Consider the following 23,419-nt stretch of genomic DNA (forward strand, 5'->3'; position numbering starts at 1 on the left):
ACTGTGCTTCAGCACCCGGCTACCTGCTGTCTCTGAGCTGCTACCCTGACAATCTCCCCGGCGCAGGTGGCCAAGACCCGGACTGCACCAGGCATCTCTGGAAAGAAGCCCATGGGTCTCCCCTCTGCCTCTGCTGAGTAGAGAGAGCCAGGGATGACATCAGTCTCCCTCTTCCTCCCCCGGTGGCAATGCCCCCCCACTGCCAGTGCCAAGAACAGGATGTCCTCGCCAGGCGGCTTGGAAGGCCACAGGCCAGCAAGGGGGCTCAGTGGGCTCTCTGGGAGGTGACCAGAACTGCAGACAGCACAGGGACCGGCAGAGGCTGTGGCTTATCTCTCTGCCCCCGGAGCCTTAGGAAGCATGCGTGTTTTCTGTGTGGTTGGTTTTGCTGTCAGAGATTTATCCTATTGCAATGCCTTTACAGAGACTTTTTCTAATGCTTAAGCATTTTACATACTATAAGATTCTACAAGAATAAAAAGTAAGCCTCCTATTGTGAATAGCATCTTTCTCCAAGCTTGGGTTCAAAGACATGCATGTTTATGTCCCCGCCTCTTCCCTTGCTCTGTGACAGAGCTCCCTGTGCTGTGGAAGGAAGTGCGGGCCCAGCCTGGGATTCGGGAGCAGGGGGTGGGGGGTGTCATCCCAGGGCTGCTGTCTGCCTACCACACAGATCCGGGATTTCACCTGTGAGGCGATTCATTCTCAGCTGATCCCTTGGTTAAAAAGAGAAGAGGAAAACAACTTGGAGGAGGAGGAGGAGGAGGAGGGGGAGGAAGAGATGACACCTGACAAGCCGCCGAGTTTTCACCATGTGCCAGGACCTGGTTTAAGCGCTTCCACAAGTTAACTTCTTTAATCCTGCCACCAGTGTGAGCTGGACGCCATCAGTGCTTCCAGACCACAGAAGAGAAGCGTGAGATGGGGCAGATGGCCCCGCATCAGAGGCCAGGGGAGACGGATTTTAATCTGGGCTCTCTGTGCACTCCGTGGTCTGGCAGAAGGGAGTGAGCACAGCTGGACACAGTTATCCCCACATACCTGCAGGTTCCGCCCCAGGATTCTGCCAAGTATGAATCAGAAATGTTCAGGGAGACCCGAGATGGCTGAACAGTGAGAAGCCACACTGACCTCGGCCACAGAGAAGGAAACAAAGGAAGGAACACGTCCCCAGGGCGTGACTGGGAGGCCTGGGAGACGTCCCCAGTGGAGCACAGAACAGAGAGCCATGGGGCAGCAGGGAGAGCAGCCGCACCGCTGCCAGCCGCATTGGCAGCCGCTCCCGCACCATGTGGCCGCTCACGGTTGAGAGCACCATCTTGCCAGGGTAAGGTGAGTAGAGGCAGCTGCGGCCCCGCCACCAGGGGCTGGGACTGAGGCAGAATCCAGGGGTCCTCACTGGCTTCAGATCCAGCCTGGGGAGCTGGCCGGGGTCTGGGCAGCTACTTGGCTCCGTGATGGGAACAGGACACATTGCCTTCCTCAAACCCCACCAAAGAATCAGACTTGATTTGCTGTGATGAAGTCACAGCCAAACTCTGTCCTGACTTGGAGGACACGGGGGACGGGGCGGCCTGCAGGGAGACAGCAGACCCCTGTGCCCTGTGACTGCGAGTTCTGGGCATAGGCACTGCCACCGAGAGGGTCACGGGTGGTGGCTGGGGTCCCGTGAACCTATCCGGTCTGTGTGCTGGGGACAGATCTTGTGGAAGGGGGGACACACACAGAGGGCCGGTGCACGCACCTGGTGGGTGAGTTCCCTGGCGCCATGAGCCCACGCTGAGCTGTGAGTCAGCTGGATCTCCCCAGCACAGCCGCAGGCTAGGACTGTGAACACCCCAGCCGGCTCCAACATCCCCTCCACCCTGACTGCAGCCAGAGGGGCTCCAGCACGCCCATCTTGGACATCACCCTGGACTCCTGCTCCACCCACCAATGGTGGCCAGAACACCTTTGTCTCACCCAGCACACACCCCTGGAACTATAGTGTAGGCCTAACACATCGACCAAGCCCAAGAGACACAATTCCTGCAGTAAAGCCTTCAATTTAAAAAAAATCCTCTAGAGTAGATAGTAACAAGAGACCCCCAAGATGTGCAAAAATCAACATAGAAACCCAAGAAACAGGAACAAGGAAGACAATATGACTCCCAAAAAGGAGCACAACAATACATTAACATTAGACTGTGAAGGGGGCATGGACACAATGCCTGAAAAAAAAACTCAAAAGAATGTCTGTAAGGTTACAAACACACACCCAAACAGACACACATACAGAGACACACACAGAGACACAGACACACATAAACACACACACGCACATACACATATATACATACACCCACATACATATACAAACACACAGACACAAACGCATCACAGTGAAATAAGGAAATCAGTGTGTGAAATGGATGAGAAATTCTGAAAATAGATAGCTATATTAAAAAGCAAACAGAAATGAGGTATTTGATTAGTCAACATAAAAAATACAGTAGAGATTGGTGTTGTGGTGTAACAGGTTAAGCCACCGCCAGCAATACCAGCATCCCATATCGGTGCTGGTCCAAGTCCCAGCTGTTCCACTTCCAATCCAGCTCTACTAGTGCACTTGGGAAAGCAGCAGAGGATGGCCCAAGCCTTGGGCCCTTGTATGCATGTGGGAGACGAGGATGAAGCTCCTGGCTCCTGGCTGCTGGCTTCAGCCTGGCCCAGGCTGGCCTTTGTGGCCATTTGAGGAGTAGACTAGTGGATGGAAGACTTCTCTATATATATCTTGCCCTCTCTCTTTCGGGAACTTTGCAGACAAAAAAATAAATTTAAAAAAATACAACGGAAAGCCTTAACATCAGACATGATGAGGCAGAAGAAAGAATATCTGATCTAGAAGACAGGCCTCTTGAAATATGGAGAAGGAATAGAAGAAAGAAGGAGGAATGAGGAGGAAGAAAGGGAGGAGGAGGAGGAAGAAATCAGCCTGAACATAGCACTCGGAATCTTTGGGATCCCAGCAAACAACGAAGTATACGAATCGTAGGAGCTCCTGGAGGTATGGGAGAAAAGAACGGCTTTGCAAACCTATTTGGTGAAATAACAGCAGAAAATTCCCCGATGTGGAGAAGACAACGAAAGGCACAGACCCCAAACAGGCCCGACCAGAACACATTACAGTCAAGCCTTTGACAATCAAACACGAGGGAACAGCCTCAAATCCGTGAGACAAAGCCAGACCACCTCTAAAGGAACTCCCATCAGACGGACAGCACGTGTCTCAACAGAGACGCAACAGGCCAGGGGAAAGCAGAGAGGTGTCGTCCACACCCTAAAAGCAAAATGCCGCCAACCCAGAAACTTTGCCCTGCGAAGCTCCCATTCCAAAGTGAAGTGAAACGCAGAACTTCCAAGACGAGCAGAAATGGAAGAAATCTGTCACCACGCGGCCAGCCTTACAGATCATGCCCGGTGATGTCCTGCACACACAGAGAAAGACGATCAGCATCATGTAAGAACGTGAAGGCAGAAAACCTGCTAGCAAAAGATAAAGGAGATTCAAAGCAAAGACTAGAATAGGTATGGAAAATGGCAGGATCAAGTCACCGCTTATCAGTAACAACTTTGAGTATCAACAGCTTGTGAATAAATCTGCCTCTTGTCCTTTGTCTTTTGTTTGAAATTTGTAAAAAACAAAACAAAGAAAAAATGGTCCAGTGTTGCATGTGGGTAAAGCCAGAACCTACAATGCCAGATCCCACGAGGGCTCTGGTTCAAGTCCCAGCTGCTCCACTTCCAATCCACCGTCCTACAATGTGCCTAGGAAAGCAGCAGAAGATGGCCCAAGTGCTTGGGCCCCTGCCACCCACATGGGAGACCCAGATTAAGCTCCTGGCTTCGGCCTGGCTCAGCCCTAACCACTGTGGCCAGGTGGGGAGTAAACCAATGGATGGAAAACCCTCACCCTCCTCTGCAACTCTGCCTTTGAAATAAATCTTTAAAAAAAAAGCTAACCAAACTGTACTTGGATGTATTTTCTTATTTAACTGAAAGGCAGCATGAGAGAGAGAGAGAGAGAGAATGAATCTTTCACCCACTGGCTCATTCCATATACCACTAACCACTTAACTATACACCAAATGAAATGACAGCCACACAACTTTCATGCTCTCTATATATTAACTACCGCAAATAACAGAAAACATGTGGTATTTGTCTTTTGGGTCTGGCTTATTTCACTTGGCATAATGATATCCACTTGTATCTATTTTGCTGCAAAAGTGAGGATTGCATTCCTTTTTGTGGCTGATCACCATTGCATGGTGCACATGTACACTGTGTTTTCTTTACGCACTCATTAGTTGATGGACACCTAGGTTGATCCCATAACTTAGTTATTGTGAACTGAACTGCTATAAACACGCAGTGCAGGTAACTCTTTCACATACGGATTTCATTCCCCATGGATGCTTCCCAGGTCCCATGGGATGGTTTCTGGATGAGGGGACGAGCTGAGAGTGGCACCCTGCCCAGGCGGGGAGGGAGCCTTCCACTCCCCTGGTCTCCACCACCTCCTTTCCGCAGAACCCCACCCAGGGTCTTCACTTACCCACCCAGAACCCAGGCCCCTGGAGAAACCTGATTGCAAGGCCCTGACCTACGGTGCTTGCCGCACCAGTGCAGGACTCCTGGGGCTCTTGGAACCGTGGCCATGGTCCTGTTCTGTCCTGGGGGGTGGGGAGAGATGGAAGGATCCCCCTCGGAGCCAAGAGGACCTGCCAGCCCGCTGCCCTTCCCACTGTGTCTCCTTGGGTTTTCCTGATTCTCTCATCTCTGCCTGGACAGCTCCCTCCACGCAGCCCTGCCCCTCCTGAAAGGGTGGCACCTTACAACCCCCAGCACTGCCAGCCAGAGTGAGGCACTTCCCAGGGTGAAGGCAGTGCTGGAGGACACGGGAAGCAGGCAAGTCCTCCGGGCGGTGTGCGGCGACTCTGGCTCAGCACGAATGCCCTGGCTCTGCCTCTCTCCAACAGAAGCCAGCAGCTTCTCCAGCTGAGCATGACCACTCGCCCCAAGAACGTCAGGGCTGAAGCCCCGTCTTCCTCAGGGGAATCAAAGCTTTGCAGGCAACCCTGAGAGCAGGCGCCGAGCCCCCTCTCCCAGCGCCAGCCTCTAGCCCAGGATGGCCGCCAGCCCTGCGGCAGAGCACGCGGAAGGCATGACTGACAAGTGTGCCTGACACCTCACGGTCAGACAAGCGTGGGACCTCCAGGTGAGCGGGGCGGCCCGACCACCTGGATGTCTCGTTTCCCCTCAAGATCTCATTAAAGTGAAGCTAAAAGGAAGGACAAGTGGAAAGAGCTCAATAAAAGGGACCTTCATGGACAAGGGGACCCACGGTGGGGATGGAGGAAGAGGGGCGCTTCAGCCGTGAGCATTGTGCACATCACAGTGAGTATCAGGGTCCACAACTGAATATAAATGTGACAAAACCTGACAGCACACACACACACATACACACGCACACACACACACATAAACACATGGACACATACACACATGGACACATACACACACGTACACACATGGACACATACACACATGAACACACACACGCACACACATGCACACACGAGGGTCCTGCAGACTCTGGGGGCAAAGGGAATTGGAAGACACGCTGGGGCAGGCATTTGGCACAGCAGCTCAGATGCCGCCCGGGCCCAGCTGATGCCGGAGCGGCTGGGTTCAAGCCCCAGCTCCACCGTTGATTCCAGCTCCCTGCTCACGCACACCCGGGAGGCAGCAGCTGAGGGCTCAAGCACTTGGCTCTCTGCCACCCACACGGGAGAGCTGGATCCAGCTCCTGGCTCCTGGCTTCGGCCTGGCCCAGCCCCAGCTGGTACATACATTTGGGGGATAAGGTAGAGGATGGACGAGCAATCTCTCTCTCTTTCAAAAAAGTAACATTTTTCTTACAAGCTGGGTTTACTTGGAGACAAAGTGATCTGAATTCCATGTCGTTTTTCATGATACAGATTCTCCAGACTCCCTGAAGGCCCCTTGACCACATACATTTCTGAATTTCCACACCAAGATAACTTGCCTCTTCACTGTGTTTTCCCTCCAGCGATACGTAGCAAACGTTCAGGCAGAGGAAGCCGGAAGACATGTCTGTGTGCTGCTTCCACAGCTGCCGGTCAGTGCCCACACCGGCCAGCAGGGCCTTCATCACCACTGTGCTGCCGGACGGAATCCACCTGGCGCGTGAGGCCACTATGCTCTTGAAACAGCTGGTGCCGCAGAGAAACTCAATCCTGAATTTAATTTGACGTTAATGTTTTAATTGACAAGCCACGCCTGGTGAGTAGCTACCACACTGGACAGTGCAGATTCTGCCCCAGAATTCAATCCCAGCACTAGAAGAGCGTACACAGCCTCATTGGTGGCCAGGGGTGGGACGACGGCAAAATGACAGCACCAATCATTGGCCTGCTTTCACCACTTTCTCCCCTAATGACAGCAAGGTGTTGTCATAAAACTAGTCACTCTGGTTGTAACTAATATTCTCTGAAGCCCAGAAAATTCACATTAGATTCTTCACCTCTTAAATATAAAATATAAATATAATAACTTTAATAATTAAATATTACATAATTCAATAATTAAACACAAAATTATTCACCTTCTCTTAAATAGGATGATGTAGCTTTTTTTTTTTTTTTTTGACAGGCAGAGTGGACAGTGAGAGATAGAGACAGAGAGAAAGGTCTTCCTTTGCCGTTGGTTCACCCTCCAATGGCCGCTGTGGCCGGCGCGCTGCAGCCAGCGCACTGCACTGATCCGAAGCCAGGAGCCAGGTGCTTCTCCTGGTCTCCCAGGGGGTGCAGGGCCCAAGCACTTGGGCCATCCTCCACTGCACTCCCAGGCCACAGCAGAGAGCTGGCCTGGAAGAGGGGCAACCGGGACAGAATCCAGCGCCCCGACCGGGACTAGAACCCGGTGTGCCGGCGCCGCAAGGCAGAGGATTAGCCTAGTGAGCCGCGGCGCTGGCCGGATGATGTAGCGTTTTAAAAAAATCCAGCATACAGAGAGCAACCTTGATGTTCTAAGGTGTGTTGTCCACCTGCCGCCTGTTAGCCCAGCCGGCCATCTCAGGTGTGGGCGTGGATGAGCTGTGTGGGGCGACCGTCTCTGATGCACCCGGTGACAGCTGGGACTCGGCTGTCTCCCGACTTGTCTGACAGCATCAGCAGAGCATGCACTGCTTTAAACAGACACCGGACGCCTTCCAGGAAACCACCTGCTGGCATCCCTCAGGCCCCTGCACAGGCCCCATGGTGGCTTGTGGGAGGCGACACCTGTGGAGGCTGCCGGGGACAGGTGTCAGGTGCTGCGCTGAGCACCAGGTGGGGCTGCCAGAAGGAGCCTTCATTTCCTCAGGGACCTGGGACTCCTGGAACTCAGAGGTCACGAGGAGGCAGCCAATGGGGTGCAGAGAAGAAGGTGCCAACAAGGGGCAGGGGTTCAGGGGCCTTGCCGGGAGGGGAGCAGGAGGGGCCCCTGCGGCCACAATCTGGTCTGTCAGCGCCATCTGGTGGGGACACCGGGGATTGCCACCCACGATTCCTTCCCTGGTTAAAAAAGCAGCTGAAGCCAGTCCTAAAGGGCATGGTGACCATTTGTGAAGTCAAAGCCAGAGAGCCGGCTGCTGGGCTCCGCCACAGCTGGGCGAGAAATGGGTGAATGAATGAATGACAGACAAGGTTCTTTAGAAACGTTTCTCTGCCCTCTCAGGCAGCAGTGAGGAGCAGGGGGGAGGGGGAGGCTGCACCTGCCCTGAGGGTCAGCGGCTCTGCCACTGTCAACATATCCTGACATTCACAGGGACAGGAGCACGTGCTGACACGCACCACCTGCTGGTGACCTGCCAGGTACGACCCAGACCCTCGCAGACACCCCAGGTTCTCCAGGGGGGAGCCACACCGCCCTCTTACAGCTGGGATGGGGGAGGGAAGCCCCACGGAAGGTCGCAGGACTGGACCGTGGCCACTGCTCCACTTCAATCCAGCTCTCTGCTGTGGCCTGGGAAGGCAGTGGGGGATGGCCCAAGTCCTTGGCCCCTGCACCCGCGTGGGAGACCCAGAAGAGGCTCCTGGCTCCTGGCTTCATCCTGGCCTAGGCCCAGCTGTTGCAGCCATCTGGGGAGTGAAAAAACAGATGAAAGATTCTCTCTCTCTCTCTCTCTCTCTCTCCCTTTCAATTAAATAAATAAATCTCTAATGAAGAAAAGATGGCTTCAAGTACAATCTGGTTACACATTTTTACCAAATTTTAAACAAAGGACAACGGACAAGAAGCAGAAGGAGATTCTTTCACAAGCCGACCAAAGGTCGTGACGACCTCCCCAGGTTGCGACCCCCACCCGGGCCACGGGATACCTGCTCTACCTTCCATGGGGTACAGCAGCCTCCGCCCACTGCAGCCAGCTCAGGCTGTGGGCGGCACAGCAGGAGGGTGAGGGACAAGCAGAGACGGCGAGAGGGCAAGGCTGACGCTCGGGACAGGACACAGAGGCAGCCCAGGACACCAGGCCCCAGGCGTCATGATTATGAGGAAGAGCAAGGTTTGCCAGCAGCCGGAGAAGTTTTACCAAGGCCGGTGGAGGAAGCAGCAGCCGCCGGCCCAGCAGACCAGGCACCCAGGGCAAGCGAGCAGACTGGCAAATCAAAGAAGGCATCTGCTCCCCTTTCCCGGGCCGCCAAGAGAAAGGAGAGCAGGTCTTTGTGCTTCCCCCCAAAGATAAATGCTGGACAAAAATACATGCAGGGCAGTCAGAGTGAGCACCAGGGCCCCCACACGGCACCTCTGCTCCCCACAGGCACCTGCTGTGATAACTGCCCCGCCCACTGCACCTGCATCTGGCCCATCTGACAAACAGAAGCACTGCCCACTGTGCCAGACATGGCCTCTGGCCTCTGCTCGCAAGGCTCCTGCCCCAAACCGACCATGGCCTACCTAGCGCCAGACTCCGTGCCAGGCAATTCCACTGGGGACTCCTGGTCGTCCTGGTCCTGGGCCGGCTTCACAAGGAGGAAACCAAGGCACATCAGAGCTGAGCCACCTGTGCAAGGCCCAAGGGCTGCCAGGTGTTGGCACCAAGACCAGCACTCAGCTCCGAGCCTTGCTCTGATGGCAGCTCAGGGCTCTAAGGCTCGGCGAGTGGCAATCAGGGAGGCCGAGGCACTGCTGGGAAGAGAAGCGGCGGAAGCCCCTGCCCACCCCAGGAGTGGCCAGTCTGTCAGCGCTGGAGCTGGGGGGCCCTTCCCGGGTCCCCACTGTCCCCCGGGGGTCCTCCCATGGCCCTGGGCACAGCCAGGCAGTGGGTGTGGGCCTCCTGCTGTCAATGCCACGCTTCCTCAGTCCAGGCTGGCAAATCCTCTCCTCTCTCCCTCCCTCCCCCTACCACTTGTTTGTGTAAATATCTGATGACACTATTTCAGAACAATTGGCTTCATTTTTAATTTTTACAAAATTGCACACACTTCAGAAACTCCAGACTCCACGGCTGCACGCCACCCAGAGGCTGAGTAACAGCCACTGTGACGGCTGAGGAGCAGACCTGGAGCCAGCAGCTGGGTGCCGACCTCCTCCCTTCCTCCAGCTCTGTTTCCTTGTCTATAAAGTGGGGTGACGGAACACACCTCACAGCTCGCTGCGGGTGCTTAGTCTAAGCCACCACAGCCGGCCGATAAGTCCGCCACCCACAAGACACCCTGTCCTAACCCTAGAACTGGTGGACACGTGGCCTTATCCGGCAGAAAGGACCTTTGCAGGTGTGGGGAAGGGGAGGACCCTGCGATGGGGACAGAACCCTGGTTATCACTGAAGTCCCCCGTGAGCCCAGGAACACAGGCGCCCTCCAGGAGCTGGAAAGAGCAAGATCGGACCTTCCCGGGGGCCTGCAGAAAGCGGGCGTCCACCAGACACCAGCATCCCAAGTCTGCATTGTCTCAAGCCACCAAGCATGTGACACTTTGTCACAGCAGCCACAGGAAACCGACACAGACACCAAGCACAGTGGGGACACCCTCTCCCAGCCCGCTCAGCCGCACCTGAAGTGATCCCTTGGGGAGGTCTCAGAGTCATCCGTGCCTCGTCTGGGAGGTGAGTGTGAGAGCTCGGCCCCATGACCTCACTGCGACCTTCACGGGAGCAGCGCTCGGCACAGAGCAGGTGCACGGACGCTGCCTGGAGCCCAGGAGTAGCCGCGCCCGGGCCGGTGTGAGGGCTCAGGCCAACGTGACCCCAGAGCAGCCTGATGGCCTCTCACTCTTGCCGGCACCAAGCCTGTGTCCCCACTTGCCTAGAAACCCGCTCAGTGTGCTCAGCTTCTGATTCCAGCCTTTGGGGGAGTGCCCGTGCAGAGCGGGGCCTGCAGGCGTGAGGACGGCTGCCGAAGGCGGGGCTGCGGCTCTCACGCCACGCCACGCCACCCCAGGCGCGAGCCGCCAAGCTCGCAGCTCAGTGACCGGGTGGAGAGCCCGAGGCAAGGCACCTGTGCTTTCAGAGGGGAAGCGCGACAGGGAAGCCACAGACACGAGTCAGCGCTTCCAGGCCCAGGGACTGCCGCAAAGCCCCGCGGACTTTGAAGAGGAGGCCGCAGCAGCCTCGTGACCATGACCACGTCTCGGCTCCCCCCTGGGCAGATGGCCCTCTTCACAAGGGGACTTGGGAAGCACGGACCCCCAGGCTGCCCTGCTAGGAATGGAACCGTGAGACACAAAGGCCTCGTGATTTCACCCCACTCTTCCCACCTGTTCCCGTTTCTCTCTCTGCACCCACCAGGAGTGACGGCTCCAGCACCTGCTTCCGTCTGCCTGATACCCCCTCCGGGGGCTCCTGCATCCCTCCCTCCCCTTTCTGCCTTGCGCCTCCCAGCTGAGGGACCACCTCCCTGGGCTCCCAGACACTGCAACCCTGTGTGTGTGTCTGTGACTGTGCATATGTGTGTGTGTGTGTGTGTGTGACTGCATGTGTCTGTGTGTCTGTGTATATATCTGTGATTGTGTGTCTGTGATTGTATGTATGTATGTGTGTTTGTATCTGTATGTGTGATTACATGTGATTATGTGTGTCTGTGTGTGTCTCTGTGTGTATGTCTCTGTGTTTGTGATTGTATATATGTGCGTATGTGTGTGTCTGTATCTGTATGTTTGATTTTATGTGACTCTATGTGTATATGTGTGTGTCCGTATCTGTGTGTGGTTCTATGTGATTGTATGTGTCTGTGTGTGATTGTATGTGAGTATGTGTGTCTGCATCTGTGTGTGGTTCTATGTGATTGTATGTGTGTCTGTGTGTGATTGTATGTGAGCATGTGTGTCCGTATCTGTGTGTGGTTCTATGTGATTATATGTGTCTGTGTGTGATTGTATGTGAGTATGTGTGTCTGCATCTGTGTGTGGTTCTACATGATTTTATGTGTGTCTGTGTGTGATTGTATGTGAGTATGTGTGTCCGTATCTGTGTGTGGTTCTATGTGATTGTATGTGTCTGTGTGTGATTGTATGTGAGTATGTGTGTCTGCATCTGTGTGTGGTTCTATGTGATTGTATGTGTCTGTGTGTGATTGTATGTGAGTATGTGTGTCTGCATCTGTGTGTGGTTCTATGTGATTGTATGTGTCTTTGTGTGATTGTATGTGAGTATGTGTGTCTGCCTCTGTGTGACTGTGATTGTGTCCATGTATGTGATTGCATATGTGTCTATGTATCTGTGATTGTATGTGTGTGTCTCTGTGTGTGATTGTATGTGAATCTGTGTGTCTGTGATTCTGTGTCTGTGTATGTATCTGTGTGTGTGATTGTGTATGTCTATATCTGTGTGTGATTGTGTGCATGTCTATGCCTGTATCTGTGTGTGCCTGTATCTGTGTGTGCCTGTATGTGATTGTATGTATCTGTATCTATGTGTGTCTGTGTGTGTGCATCTATGTGTGTGTCTATATCTGTATGTGATTGTGTGTGTCTCTGTGTGTCTCTCTGTATCTGTGTGATTATGTGATTATATGTGTGTGTCTGTATCTCTGTGTGATTGTGTATGTGTCTGTGTGTGATTGTATGTGTGTGTCTATATGTGTGTGTCTATATCTGTGTGTGATTAAGTGTGATTATGTGTGTGTCTGTATATGTGTGTGACTGTATCTCTGTGTGTCTGTATCTGTGTGTGCATCTATGTGTGTGTGTCTGTATCTGTGACTGTGCGCGATTGTGTGTGTACGTCTGTGTGTGTGATTGTGTACATGTGTGTGTGTCTGTGATTGTATGTGTGTGTGCATCTATGTGCATGTCTGTGTGTGCGTCTGTGTGTCTGTGTGTGTGCACTTATGTGTGTGTCTGTATCTGTGTGTGACTGTGTATGTCTGTGTGTGTGATTGTGTACATGTCTGTGTATGTCTGTGATTGTATGTATGTGCATCTATGTGTGTGTCTATGTGTATATATGTCTGTGTGTGCGTCTATGTGTGTGCGTCTATGTGTGTGCGTCTATGTGTGTGTCTGTATCTGTGTGTGACTGTGTGTATATGTGTGTGATTGTGTATGTCTGTGTATGTCTGTGATTGTATGTGTGTGTGCATCTATGTGTGTGTCTGTATCTGTATATATGTCTGTGTGTGCATCTGTGTGTGCATGTATGTGTGTCTGTGTCTATGTGTGTGTGTCTATGTGTGTGTGTGAGACCTCACCCCTGAATGCTGTGTGGACCCTGGCAATGGACCTGCTCCTTCCATCTGCTGAGCCCGCATTCCTCGGTTCTCTGTCCTATGAACCAGGCCCTGCTGACCCCACTCCCCACTTGTGGTGAGCAACGTTCCACGTGGAATTCCTCCTGCTGAGTTCTCCCTCACAACTGGACGGACAGGCACACAAGGGAGCATGAGTTACATCCAGTGGTCTGCAAGGGTCGAGAGTGAGCGAGCGAGACCGGGAAGGAGGAGGCCTCTCCAGGAGGAGCAGTCAGAGTGCAAAGGGAGAAGGGAGGCAGGACGTGCTGGGCCAGGGGCTGCGAGGAAGCCCCAGCAGGAAGGGGGCTCCATGTGGCCAAGTCCCAAAGGCACAAGTTCCACGGGCTCTGAGCCACACTGGCTCACCTGAGTTGCATCACACATCAGCAAGAGGGCGCTGTGGCCCTCAGGTGCGTGTCCCCGCCTTCGGCTAATGGGTTCCAGGACTCCTGGAGATGGTGTTGATCAAGCTTCCACCCCACAAAGCAGGATACTCCCTCCCCTGGCCCGGCCCCTCCTCAGCAGCAGGTGAGTCTCTCCCATGGCTCCACCCAACCAGACTGGCCCACTGTGACTCTGACTCAGCAGGGAGTCCAGTCCCCCTGGGAGCACCTCCTGCTCTCTCCAGCCAGGGGTGGGAACGGTGCTGGCCCTCGTGTGGGGTGACTGGCTATGGCCTGACCTGGGCCCAGCTGCTGGGCTGCTCTACCTCCTGCGGCCAAAGTGCTAAGTTCTGGGGCGGGTGCTGTGATGCAGCAAGTCCAGCTGGAGCATGGGACACCTGCATTCCCTCTCACAGCACTGGTGAGTCCCGGCTGCTCCACTTCTGATCCAGCTCCTTGCTAACGTTCTTGGGAAGCAGCAGAGGATGGCCCAAGTGCTTGGGTCCACATGGGAGACCCAGATGGAGCTTCTGGCTCCTGGCTTTGGCCTGGCCCAGCCCCAGCCGTGGTGGCCATTTGGGGAGTGAACCAGCAGCTCTCTCCCCCTCCCTTCTTTCCTCTTCCCTCTTCCCTCTCCCCCCACCCTAGCTTTCAAATAAACAAACATTATTTTTTAAAGAATTGTTTATTTATTTGAAAGTCAGAGTCACACAGAGGGAGAAGGAGAGGCAGAGAGAGAGCGAGGTCTTCCATCTGCTGGTTCACTCCCTAGTAGGCTGCAGCAGCTGGAGCTGCACCGATCCAAAGCCAGGGCTCAGGAGCTTCCTCGGGGTCTCCTCATGCAGGTGCAGGAGCCCAAGCTCTTGGGCCATCTTCTACTGCTTTCCCCGGCCATAGCAGAGAGCTGGATCAGAAGTGGAGCAGCCAGGACTAACCAGCACCCATATGGGATGCGGGCATGCAGGTGCGGCTTTACCCGCTCGCCACAGCACCAGCCCCAGTCAGTATTCTTTAAGCGATCACACTGTGTCACAACCACAAAGCTGTCTGGTGAGGCGCTCCTGCAGTGACAGCGGCTCTTGCTGTGCCTCCTGTGGACGGGGACCCTGTCCCCCTGCCTTGTGCACCCTGCCTTAGCTGCCGCTGCACTGTTCATGTCTTGCTTTGGAAGGAGGAGGACACAGATGAGGGGGAGGAGGAGGAGGAGGAGGGAAGGAAAGGAGAAGCAGAGGGGGAGAGGGAGGACCAAGGACATACAAGACACCAAGCTTCAGGAGCAGCAGGCATAATTCTCTCCTCAAGGCCACCCTTCAGCTCAAACAACCGAGTAGGAAAAACAACCCCAAAGATAACTCCCAACCATCGTTCTGGTGGGAACACTGCTGAAGGCCTCCCTGGAAGTCCTTTCCTAAGAAGACAGTGGTAGCACACAGCGCCACCCAGCATCCAAACCCTGCCAGTGCTAACCGAAGCCAGAGGCAAGATCTGCCAGATGGGGAGTCCCTAGCAGTCCAAGAAACACGCCCTGCAAGGCACACTTAGCACCTACCTCCCAAGAGAGACCAGGAAGAAATCGGGGTGGGGGGGGCGGTGCTGTGGTGCAGTGGGTTAAAGCCCAAACCTGCAATGCCAGCATCCCATATGGGCACCGGTTCCAGTCCCGACTGCTCCACTTCCTATCCAGCTCCCTGCTAATGTACCTGGGAAAGCAGCGGAGGCTGTTCCAAGTGCTGGGGCCCTTGTACCCATGTGGGAGACCCAGAAGAAGCTCTTGGCTCCTGGCTTCAGATCAGATCAGATCAACCCTGGCAGTTACGGCCATTTGGGGAGTGAACCAGCAGATTAAGGACCTTTCTCTCTCTCTGTCTCTACTTCTCTCTGTAACTCTTTGAAATAAATAAAATAAGTCTTTAAAAAAAAAGAGAGAGAGAGAGAAATCAGGAATGGATGAGGCAAGGCAGCTGACAACCACCTGTCCACAAGCCGCACAGCTGCAGGCAACGCTGCAACTGACACCCCTGGACCCACACCTGTCACCAGGAAGGGACCTGCATCCTGACCACATTCCAAATGCTTCTCCTGCCCTTCACTCACGCAGGGTTCCGCCAGCCCCTCCCCAGCTCCATCTGGTCCCTACCTCGTGGCCCAACCTTGTGAGAGCCCAGTCAGCCCAGCACCTGAGCTGAAGGTGGACAGAGAGGGTTGAGTGTTTTCGGCAAAGATCTCAGCAGGAGAGGCTGTCCTGGGAAACCAACAAGCCATGCCCTGGCGCCTAATAACACCAGAGCTACAGCCACTCAGCCACTCATCGGCCACCTCCGAGGCGTGGCACTCACTACAGGATGCTGAGGTTCTGAACAAATGCCCAGCTCTGATGTCTGGCCATTCAAGCAGACACTGACAACCCATAACAAATGGACGTGGCTGTGTCCAAGTAAGGCTGTCTTACAAAAGCAGGCAGCAGGCTGGGTTGTGTCCTGTGGACTGCACCTGGCCAGCCCTGGTCTGCACACCTGTCCTGTTGTGAGCCGCCTGGCAGGTAAACATATGCCACTTCCCAGGCCCCCCAGGAGCTGGCACCAGTCCAGGGACATGGAACCTTTTTTCTGCCAAGGACCACTTGGATCTTTATAACATTATTCATGAGCCATACAAAATTATCAACTTAAAAATTAGCCTGCTGTAGTTTTCCCCACCTTGGCAGAGCCAGGTCAAACAATGTCACGAGCTAATGTACCTGGGAAAGCAGCGGAGGCTGCTCCAAGTGCCCACGGGGGGCCCACTGGCTGGACGTCCCCTAGGGGCGCACCAGCACAGCACTCTCCTGAATTCCATCCTTGGAAGTATCCGGAAGCTTCAGAGCTAGTGGACTAGCTAAGCATGGAGCCAAGCAGTCAGAACTGTGAGTAAGCAGACCACCCACCCTCGGCCTGAGGATGGGAGAGTACACAGAAATCTCCCTGGGGGGATGGCAACACAGCCTCACTCCTCCCTAAACCCACCCCCACCCACCTCTGTCCCTGCACGGGCCTTCCCACCAAGTGCCGTCAGACGCCTGGATTAGAGCTCAAAGTCCGTTTGCTCCCTCAACAAACAGCCACCATGCCGGGTGCCAGGAAACAAACGTGGACAAAACTGACCATGACCCTAGCCTTCTGGGAGGAAGACTGAAAACGGAGCCTCCGCACCTGCCAGGGATGCCTGTGAAGATGAGCCGAGGGCAGTGTGGCTGGACAGATGGACCGGCAGGAAGCAGGGCAGACTTTAGCCAACACAGTCAGGAAAGACAACTCTGAAAGGGCCGGGCTGAAGACAGACTTGGGTGGGCAAGGAAGACAAAGTGTGCTCCGGGTTGACACTAAGGATATGCAAAACACCCCGGGTACGAGGACAGCAGAATTCACTGCAGGATACAAGGCTGTCATCTGCGAGGGTCTCTACTCTGGTGTCCAAAAGCATCCACAGAATCCCCCTAGAATATCTGGGCATGACCCCCACTTTGGTCCCAGACAGGAAGGTAAAGCAGTACAGATTATATTTGAACCACACACGTGGCTCTCCCATGGACGTGTCAGCTCAGCCTCACTGGCACACCTGTGACCCGACCCTCACACGTGGTCCCAGAGCGTGGCTGTGAACAGAGCTTCAGCCAAGCTCTGGGGAAGAAATTCCATTACCGCCCAGACAACAAAGCAGCACCCTCAGCCGTTTCACGGACCCTGGGGCCCCGTCTGGGTTCAGCTGGCTGAGCCCCTACAAGGCCTTCTTGTTCCATCTGCACTTCAAGGTTTGCCCATCCCAGATGCCCTGGGCACTCTCAGGAAAAGCCTTCCAGAAGGGGCTGGTCCCTGGCTGATGGACTCGCTGTTCCCACCACGTGACTCTGATTCACTTCCGTGAAGCCGTCCTCACTCAGCACAGCCCCTGCCCCAACAGAGGCAGAGACAGAGATGAGAGAGAGCAAGGACTGCCCGGAAACCCTTCAGCAACCTGCACAAATGAAGACGAGGGGCAGGGCAGACCCCGAGTAGTTCCCAAGCACGCAATATGGAAAGAAAACAGGTAAGACACAACGTCAGCATATTTTCCCTACTTAAACAAGGAGGACCAGGTGCCTGGAAAACAGCAGCTGCTACAATGCACTGTGCTGCTCTGGACAGTACATGAACTCGAAGAAAACCTCCTTGGGACGCTTTCGCTGAGGCCCAACTTCTCACCATGGCAAGAGGCACGATGCCCACGAAGGTCGTCTGGCTGACGAAGACCTCGGAGACGACCAGCGCACTCACGGTGTCCTCCACTGGGTACTCCACCTGCCAGGTAATTTGCTGGGCCCCAGCCAGGCCACTGCTGTTGTCGATTCCAAAATCCACTTGCAAGATCTCATAGAAGGATCCATTTACTCTAGAAGAGAAACACATTAAAGTTCAGTTTAAAACCCTGAACTCAGCAGGGTGCCAAGAGTATGATACATTGTTGCATTCATCTTTGTCAACTGAAGTAACAAAGGCCAAGTTCAACCAAGCGAGTGGCAGTGTTGGCAGAACCTAGTTCATGGCCACTAGCAGCGCCCTACACCACAGGAGAGACTGAGCCCCACCTCTGGGGCTCTGTGGACAGCAGACTGCTCTTCACTGAGTGGGTAACTCGGGCATCGCTTCACCTCTGAACACGCAGCTCACTCCCCTTCCAACCCCACACGTGCACGTGGCACAGTGCAAACACCGCGCCCCAGAAACGTTCCAATGTCATTTAGTTCAGATTCTTGTTTCTCCCACTGCAAGGCACATCCTGAGTTCTGGCTCTGTCGCCCTCTACTTCTCTGTGTGTCTAGAGACCAGTGATTCACACTCTGAGCTTCAGAATTTGGAGGGAACAGCGGCGACTTCAAGGGCTTCTAGGAGCTTCACGAGACCAACAGTAGGAAAGGACTTCATAAGCTACAAAGTTTACCCCATAGCAGTGGGTGATGCTGCTGATTCCTCATTTCATTAGCCTGAAATGGGACTGGATGTCACGTAAGAAAACCCTACATTCTTTAATTCATAGAGAGACAAAGTTAAATGTGTTTGGGGAAGAGGGGAAATGTGGGTGTGGCTCATATAAGTGAAAAGGGCAAAGGCCATCCTTAGTACGTTTATGCACAGGAAGGCTCTTGTAAGCCGTAGACCGACTGTTGCGTTGACAAGGAAGTCACTGTAGAGAGAGTACAACAAGCACCCATCCAGCACAGGGCTGTGAAGACCTCCTGTTCTGTAGTCTGCTTCCTTCTCTGCCCATCAAGCTTTACCCAGATCCAAGAAAAGGGACAGGAGAGCCACTGACCCACCAGCTCCCCAAGGCCTGAGTCACACAAGCCAGCTGTCTGCTCTCTGCCAAATGGGCCTAGAAGCCTCTGTCTGGGATTGGGCTGGTCCCCCGGCTCTCAGCCTGCAAGGAAAAGTTCTGAGAATGCACCTGCTGCTGGGGGCAAGTCGAATAGCATCCCCTACCATGGATAACTCCCCACGACTACAGGCTGCCTGTCCATGAGCCACCCTACCATGGACAGCTCCCCGCCACTGCTGGGTGCCTGGCCAACACCCCCTACCACGGACAGCTCCCCACCACTGCTGGGTGCCTGGCCAGCACCCCCAACCATGGACAGCGGACAGCTCCCCGCCACTGCTGGGTGCCTGGCCAACACCCCCAACCATGGACAGCAGACAGCTCCCCGCCACTGCTGGGTGCCTGGCCAACACCCCAGTGCCAGCTCCCCGGCTGGTGACTTAGTCAAGAAAAGGGGTGGGGAAATCACAGCCATGTGCTTTCTTTACAGGCCAGCAGGTACCACTCAGATACACTGGCTTTCACAGAACATCTACTTTTATATCAAAATCTACCACTATTTTAAGAAGCTCTAAGAGAGGCTGGCATTGTGGACAAGTGGGTGAAACTGTCTCCTATAACGCCAGCATCCCATATGGGCACTGGTTCAAGTCCCAGCTGCTCTACTTCCAATCCAGCTCCCGCATCATGGCCTGGGGAAAGCAGTGGAAGATGCCCAAGGGTTTGAGTCCCTGCCACCCGTGTGAGAGATGCAGATGAAGCTCCCGCCCCCGGCCTGGCCCAGCCCCTGCTGTTGTGGTCATCTGGGGAGTGAAAGATCTCTCTGTGTGTCTCTCCCCCTGTGTGTGTGTGTGTGTGTAACGCTTTCAAATAAAGAAGTAAATCTTTGTAAAATTATTTCATAAAAGAACCCTCAGATACCATACAAGGAATAAGATGGCCAGTGACCACAAAAGGTGATTTACATTCAAACAAAATCAAGTTCAAAAAGGTCAATCAAATTCAGAATTCAGTCTGCTGGTCACACTTGCTCAGAAGCCACGTGTGGCTGGTGGCTACCATGCCGGGAAGGGTGGACAGAGAGCCTGTGGCCTGCTCTGCACCCTGGGAAGCCACCTCCACCCCTCCCCGAACCTGTGGCTGGTGAGCAACAATGATGCCCGTCTTTCCACCTTCAGCAGGGTTACCGGGGGTGGATGTGAACCTGTTCCAAGGAATGTCCAGGACTATGAACTCATCCTGCGATGACAACATGCATGAGAGACACAGATCTTTGGAACTGTCCAGGGACCCTCATGGTAAACACAGCCAGGGGTCCCAGCTGAGCCCACGCTGAGGGTGGGGCCGTGGGAGCCATGAACCCTCCAATTTCCACTCACACGGCTGTCCTGCACCGGGCGAGAAGCTGCATGCTCAATGAGGTTTTCTGGAATCAGCAACAGGCACACAGGGACTGGCCCCACAGGCAGGACCCCAGCTGCCCTGGGCTGCCTCAGAGAAAAGGCGGAGGACGGAGGGAGCCAGCACCAAGGTCTGAGCTGCAGAGGGGACTCGGGACTCGGGATCCGAGCACTCCGCTCTCAGCCACTCCCATCCACCACACCCAGCCCAAAACCCAGCGAGAGGAAATGGAGCCACCTTGCTCCACCTCCAGCCATGAGTCCTGCTGAACTCTCACCCTGGGGCTGGGGTCAACACAGGAGGGACAAAGGGGGCTTCTGCTGAGCCCCCAGCCCCTGCACCCCGGCCCATCCTGCTCTCCTCAGACCCCCCTGCCCAGGAGTTCCACAGGTGCAGGGCTCTGACCACATCCAGTATCGCAAGGAAAATGTGAAGCCAGAACCACAAGTGAGATTTTTTTTTTTTAGATTCGTTCCTCTCAAGCCAGAGGAAGGAAGCCGTTTCCTTCAGGCTGCCGCACGCTTGCTAATAAGTCCGTTCCGGGGAAACGGGCTCACAGCTATTACTTCTCCTGCTCTTGACCCCCTCTTGATGAGCCTTTCAGATGGAGAAAAGCGCTTCACGGTTCTCTCAGTGCAGTAATCACAGCTGCCTTTGAGGGATCAGGATCCGTGCTGCAGATGAGACGTGCACTGGGCAATCTTTCCTGGGCTGGAGAAGCCCGCGTGAGAGAGAACACGCACGTCTGTAGGAGTGGGTGCAGGAGTGGGCGTGAGTCAGGAGGACCAGGCAGGAAGTGGCCACACTCCTTGGCTGTGCCTCCCCTCAAGTCTGAGCTCATGAAAGGACTTGCTTCCGAGAAGTCGTGTTTCCCACAGCCAGAAGCCGAGCCTGCTCTCTGGGGCTCTGCGGCTCTGGGGCTCTGGGGCCCCGGGCTCCTGAGGTGAGCGCACAGTGTGGCTGCTGCTCAAACTTGTTGGGTGGGAGAAGTGAGGGGGTGGAGACTAAGCCCAGGGGCCACACCCAACCATTTCCTTGAACTTGAACTCAGGGCAGGAGTTTGGCCTAGCGGCTGTCACATCCCAAGCAGAGTGCCTAGGTTTAAGTCCCAGCTCCATCCCAACTCCAGCTTCCTGCTAACAGGCACTTGGGGATCAGCAGGTAACTGCTCAAGCACTTGGGTCCCTGACACTCAGGTAGGAGACCTGGATGGAGTTCCTGAATCTCAGCTTTAGCCCACCCCACACCCAGCTATTGCAGGCATTTGGCAAGTGAAGGAGAAAATGTGGTCTCTGTCCCTGTATCTCTTGCCTCTGAATAGAATAGAATAGAATAGAATAGAATAGAATAGAATAGAATAGAATAGAATAGAATAGAAATTTTACAAACAGAAAGCATGAACCATCCCCCATCAGCGAGCTCTGTCGTTCTACATTGAGTGTCTCCCCCCCACAGCGAGCTCTGTCACTGTACACTGACTGTCCCCCCACAGCGAGCTCTGTCACTGTACACTGTCCCCCCCCCACAGCGAGCTCTGTCACTGTACACTGACTGTCCCCCCACAGCGAGCTCTGTCACTGTACACTGTCCCCCCCACAGTGAGCTCTGTCACTGTACACTGACTCCCCCCACAGTGAGCTCTGTCACTGTACACTGACTCCCCCCACAGTGAGCTCTGTCACTGTACACTGACTCCCCCCACAGTGAGCTCTGTCACTGTACACTGACTGTCCCCCCACAGCGAGCTCTGTCACTGTACACTGACTGCCCCCCCTCCACAAACTTCCAGTTGGTTCTGATCCACAGGCTCAGGTAGGGACCCTTTCCCCACATCCCCGTTTCTCTGGAATGGCAAGAGAAGCTGCCTGTGTCTCATTTCTCTGCTGATTTTCATGAGCCTTCGCTAGGTACTTACATTTTTAAAAAAGATTTGTTTATTTATTTGAAATGCAGAGCTATGGGGGGAGGGGGAAGATCTTCCATCTGTTGGTTCACTCCCCAAATGGTTGTAACGGCTGGGACTGTGCCGATCTGAAGCCAGGAGCCAGGAGCTTCTTCTGAGGCTCCCATGTGGGTGCAGGGGCCCAAGGACTTCTACTGCTTTCCCAGGCACATTAGCAGAGAGCTGGATCAGAAGTGGAGCAGCCGGTACTGGAACCGGTGCCTATATAGGATGCTGGCCTGGCAGGCAGAGGCTTGGCCTTCTACACCTCAGCACCAGTCCTTGAGCACTGTTTTTTTATGTAACCAACATTCAAGGTAAACAATAAAGTGCTGCAGCTGAGCAGAAGTCCAGGGTGGGCTGTGCTGGTGACCGGGAGCAGACACAAGAGGAGCCAGAGCCTGGCTGCTCGAGACCCTGAGCCCCACGAGGGCAAAGGTCCGCCCTGCTGCAGCCACTCTGTGTGCTGCTGGCTCAGGGCCTGGGCGCTAATTAATTCACTGCCGCAAGAGGTCCAGCAGGACTTCCCGCGAGGTGCAGGTGAGGGTGGGGGAGGAGCGTCATTTGCACTCTGCCCCAGGGTGGTTAGCAGGTCTGTAGGAGGACACTGTCACCACCGCAGGACCCCACGCCCTCCAGAGGCCAATGCCCAGCACGGCACCCAGGCCACTGTAGCACCTGGCACCCTGCTAATTCAGTACCAGCACCCAGCAGCCATCTGTGGTAAGAACTGAGAAGTCACTGGGGACAGGACGAGAGCCCTGGCTCCCCAGTCAGGTAAGTAAGTCAGTAAGGCGAGTTCATGTAGTGATAACCTCCACCCTAAAAACAGCACAGGAAAATTAAATTTGCCTTCAAAAAGCTCAACTTTTAAAGATTTTAACATTGCACTTGTGAAACAGTCTTCTATGCTTGTAAAGCCGCCGAGGAAGTGCACCAGGAGACGGGGCCCGGGGGCAGGAGACGGGGCCCAGGGGCAGGGAGACGGGGCCCAGGGGCAGGGAGACGGGGCCCAGGGGCAGGGAGACGGGGCCCAGGGGCAGGGGACGGGGCCCAGGGGCAGGGGACGGGGCCCAGGGGCAGGAGACGGGGCCCAGGGACGCCACCGAGCAGCCGACAGCCGGGCGGCCCTTGAAAGATGAGGAGCGACCACACGGATGCTCAGCAGGTGTCTGCTGGGGAAAGGAGTCAGTCTATGTCAGGCTAAGAAAGTGACCACACAGCCGGCACTGCGGCTCACTAGGCTAATCCTCCGCCTTGCGGCGCCGGCACACCCGGTTCTAGTCCCGGTCGGGGTGCCGGATTCTGTCCCAGTTGCTCCTCTTCCAGGCCAGCTCTCTGCTGTGGCCCGGGAAGGCAGTGGAGGATGGCCCAAGTCCTTGGGCCCTGCACCCCATGGGAGACCAGGATAAGTACCTGGCTCCTGCCTTCGGATCAGCGCGGTGCGCCGGCCACAGCGCGCCGGCCACGGCGGCCATTGGAGGGTGAACCAACGGCAAAGGAAGACCTTTCTCTCTGTCTGTCTCTCTCTCACTGTCCACTCTGCCTGTCAAAAAATAAAAAAATAAAAAATAAAGAAAGTGACCACAGCAG

At 54.7% G+C, this 23,419-nt stretch overlaps 1 protein-coding gene across 4 annotated transcripts in view; it reads right to left on the minus strand.

Moving 5' to 3' along the window:
• Nucleotides 1–23,419, minus strand: part of LOC103345010 (transmembrane protein 132B) — a 365,066-nt gene that overhangs the window by 90,813 nt on the left and 250,834 nt on the right. For all 4 annotated transcript variants that reach the window (XM_070066054.1, XM_070066052.1, XM_070066053.1 and 1 more), the window contains one exon: nt 17,373–17,559. In XM_070066054.1, coding sequence (XP_069922155.1) covers nt 17,373–17,375 — 3 coding nt within the window. In that variant the 5' untranslated portion in view covers nt 17,376–17,559. The remainder of the gene's footprint in view (nt 1–17,372; nt 17,560–23,419) is intronic.

The sequence above is a fragment of the Oryctolagus cuniculus genome, chromosome 21 (assembly GCF_964237555.1).
Source record: "Oryctolagus cuniculus chromosome 21, mOryCun1.1, whole genome shotgun sequence".
Classification (NCBI taxonomy): domain Eukaryota; kingdom Metazoa; phylum Chordata; class Mammalia; order Lagomorpha; family Leporidae; genus Oryctolagus; species Oryctolagus cuniculus.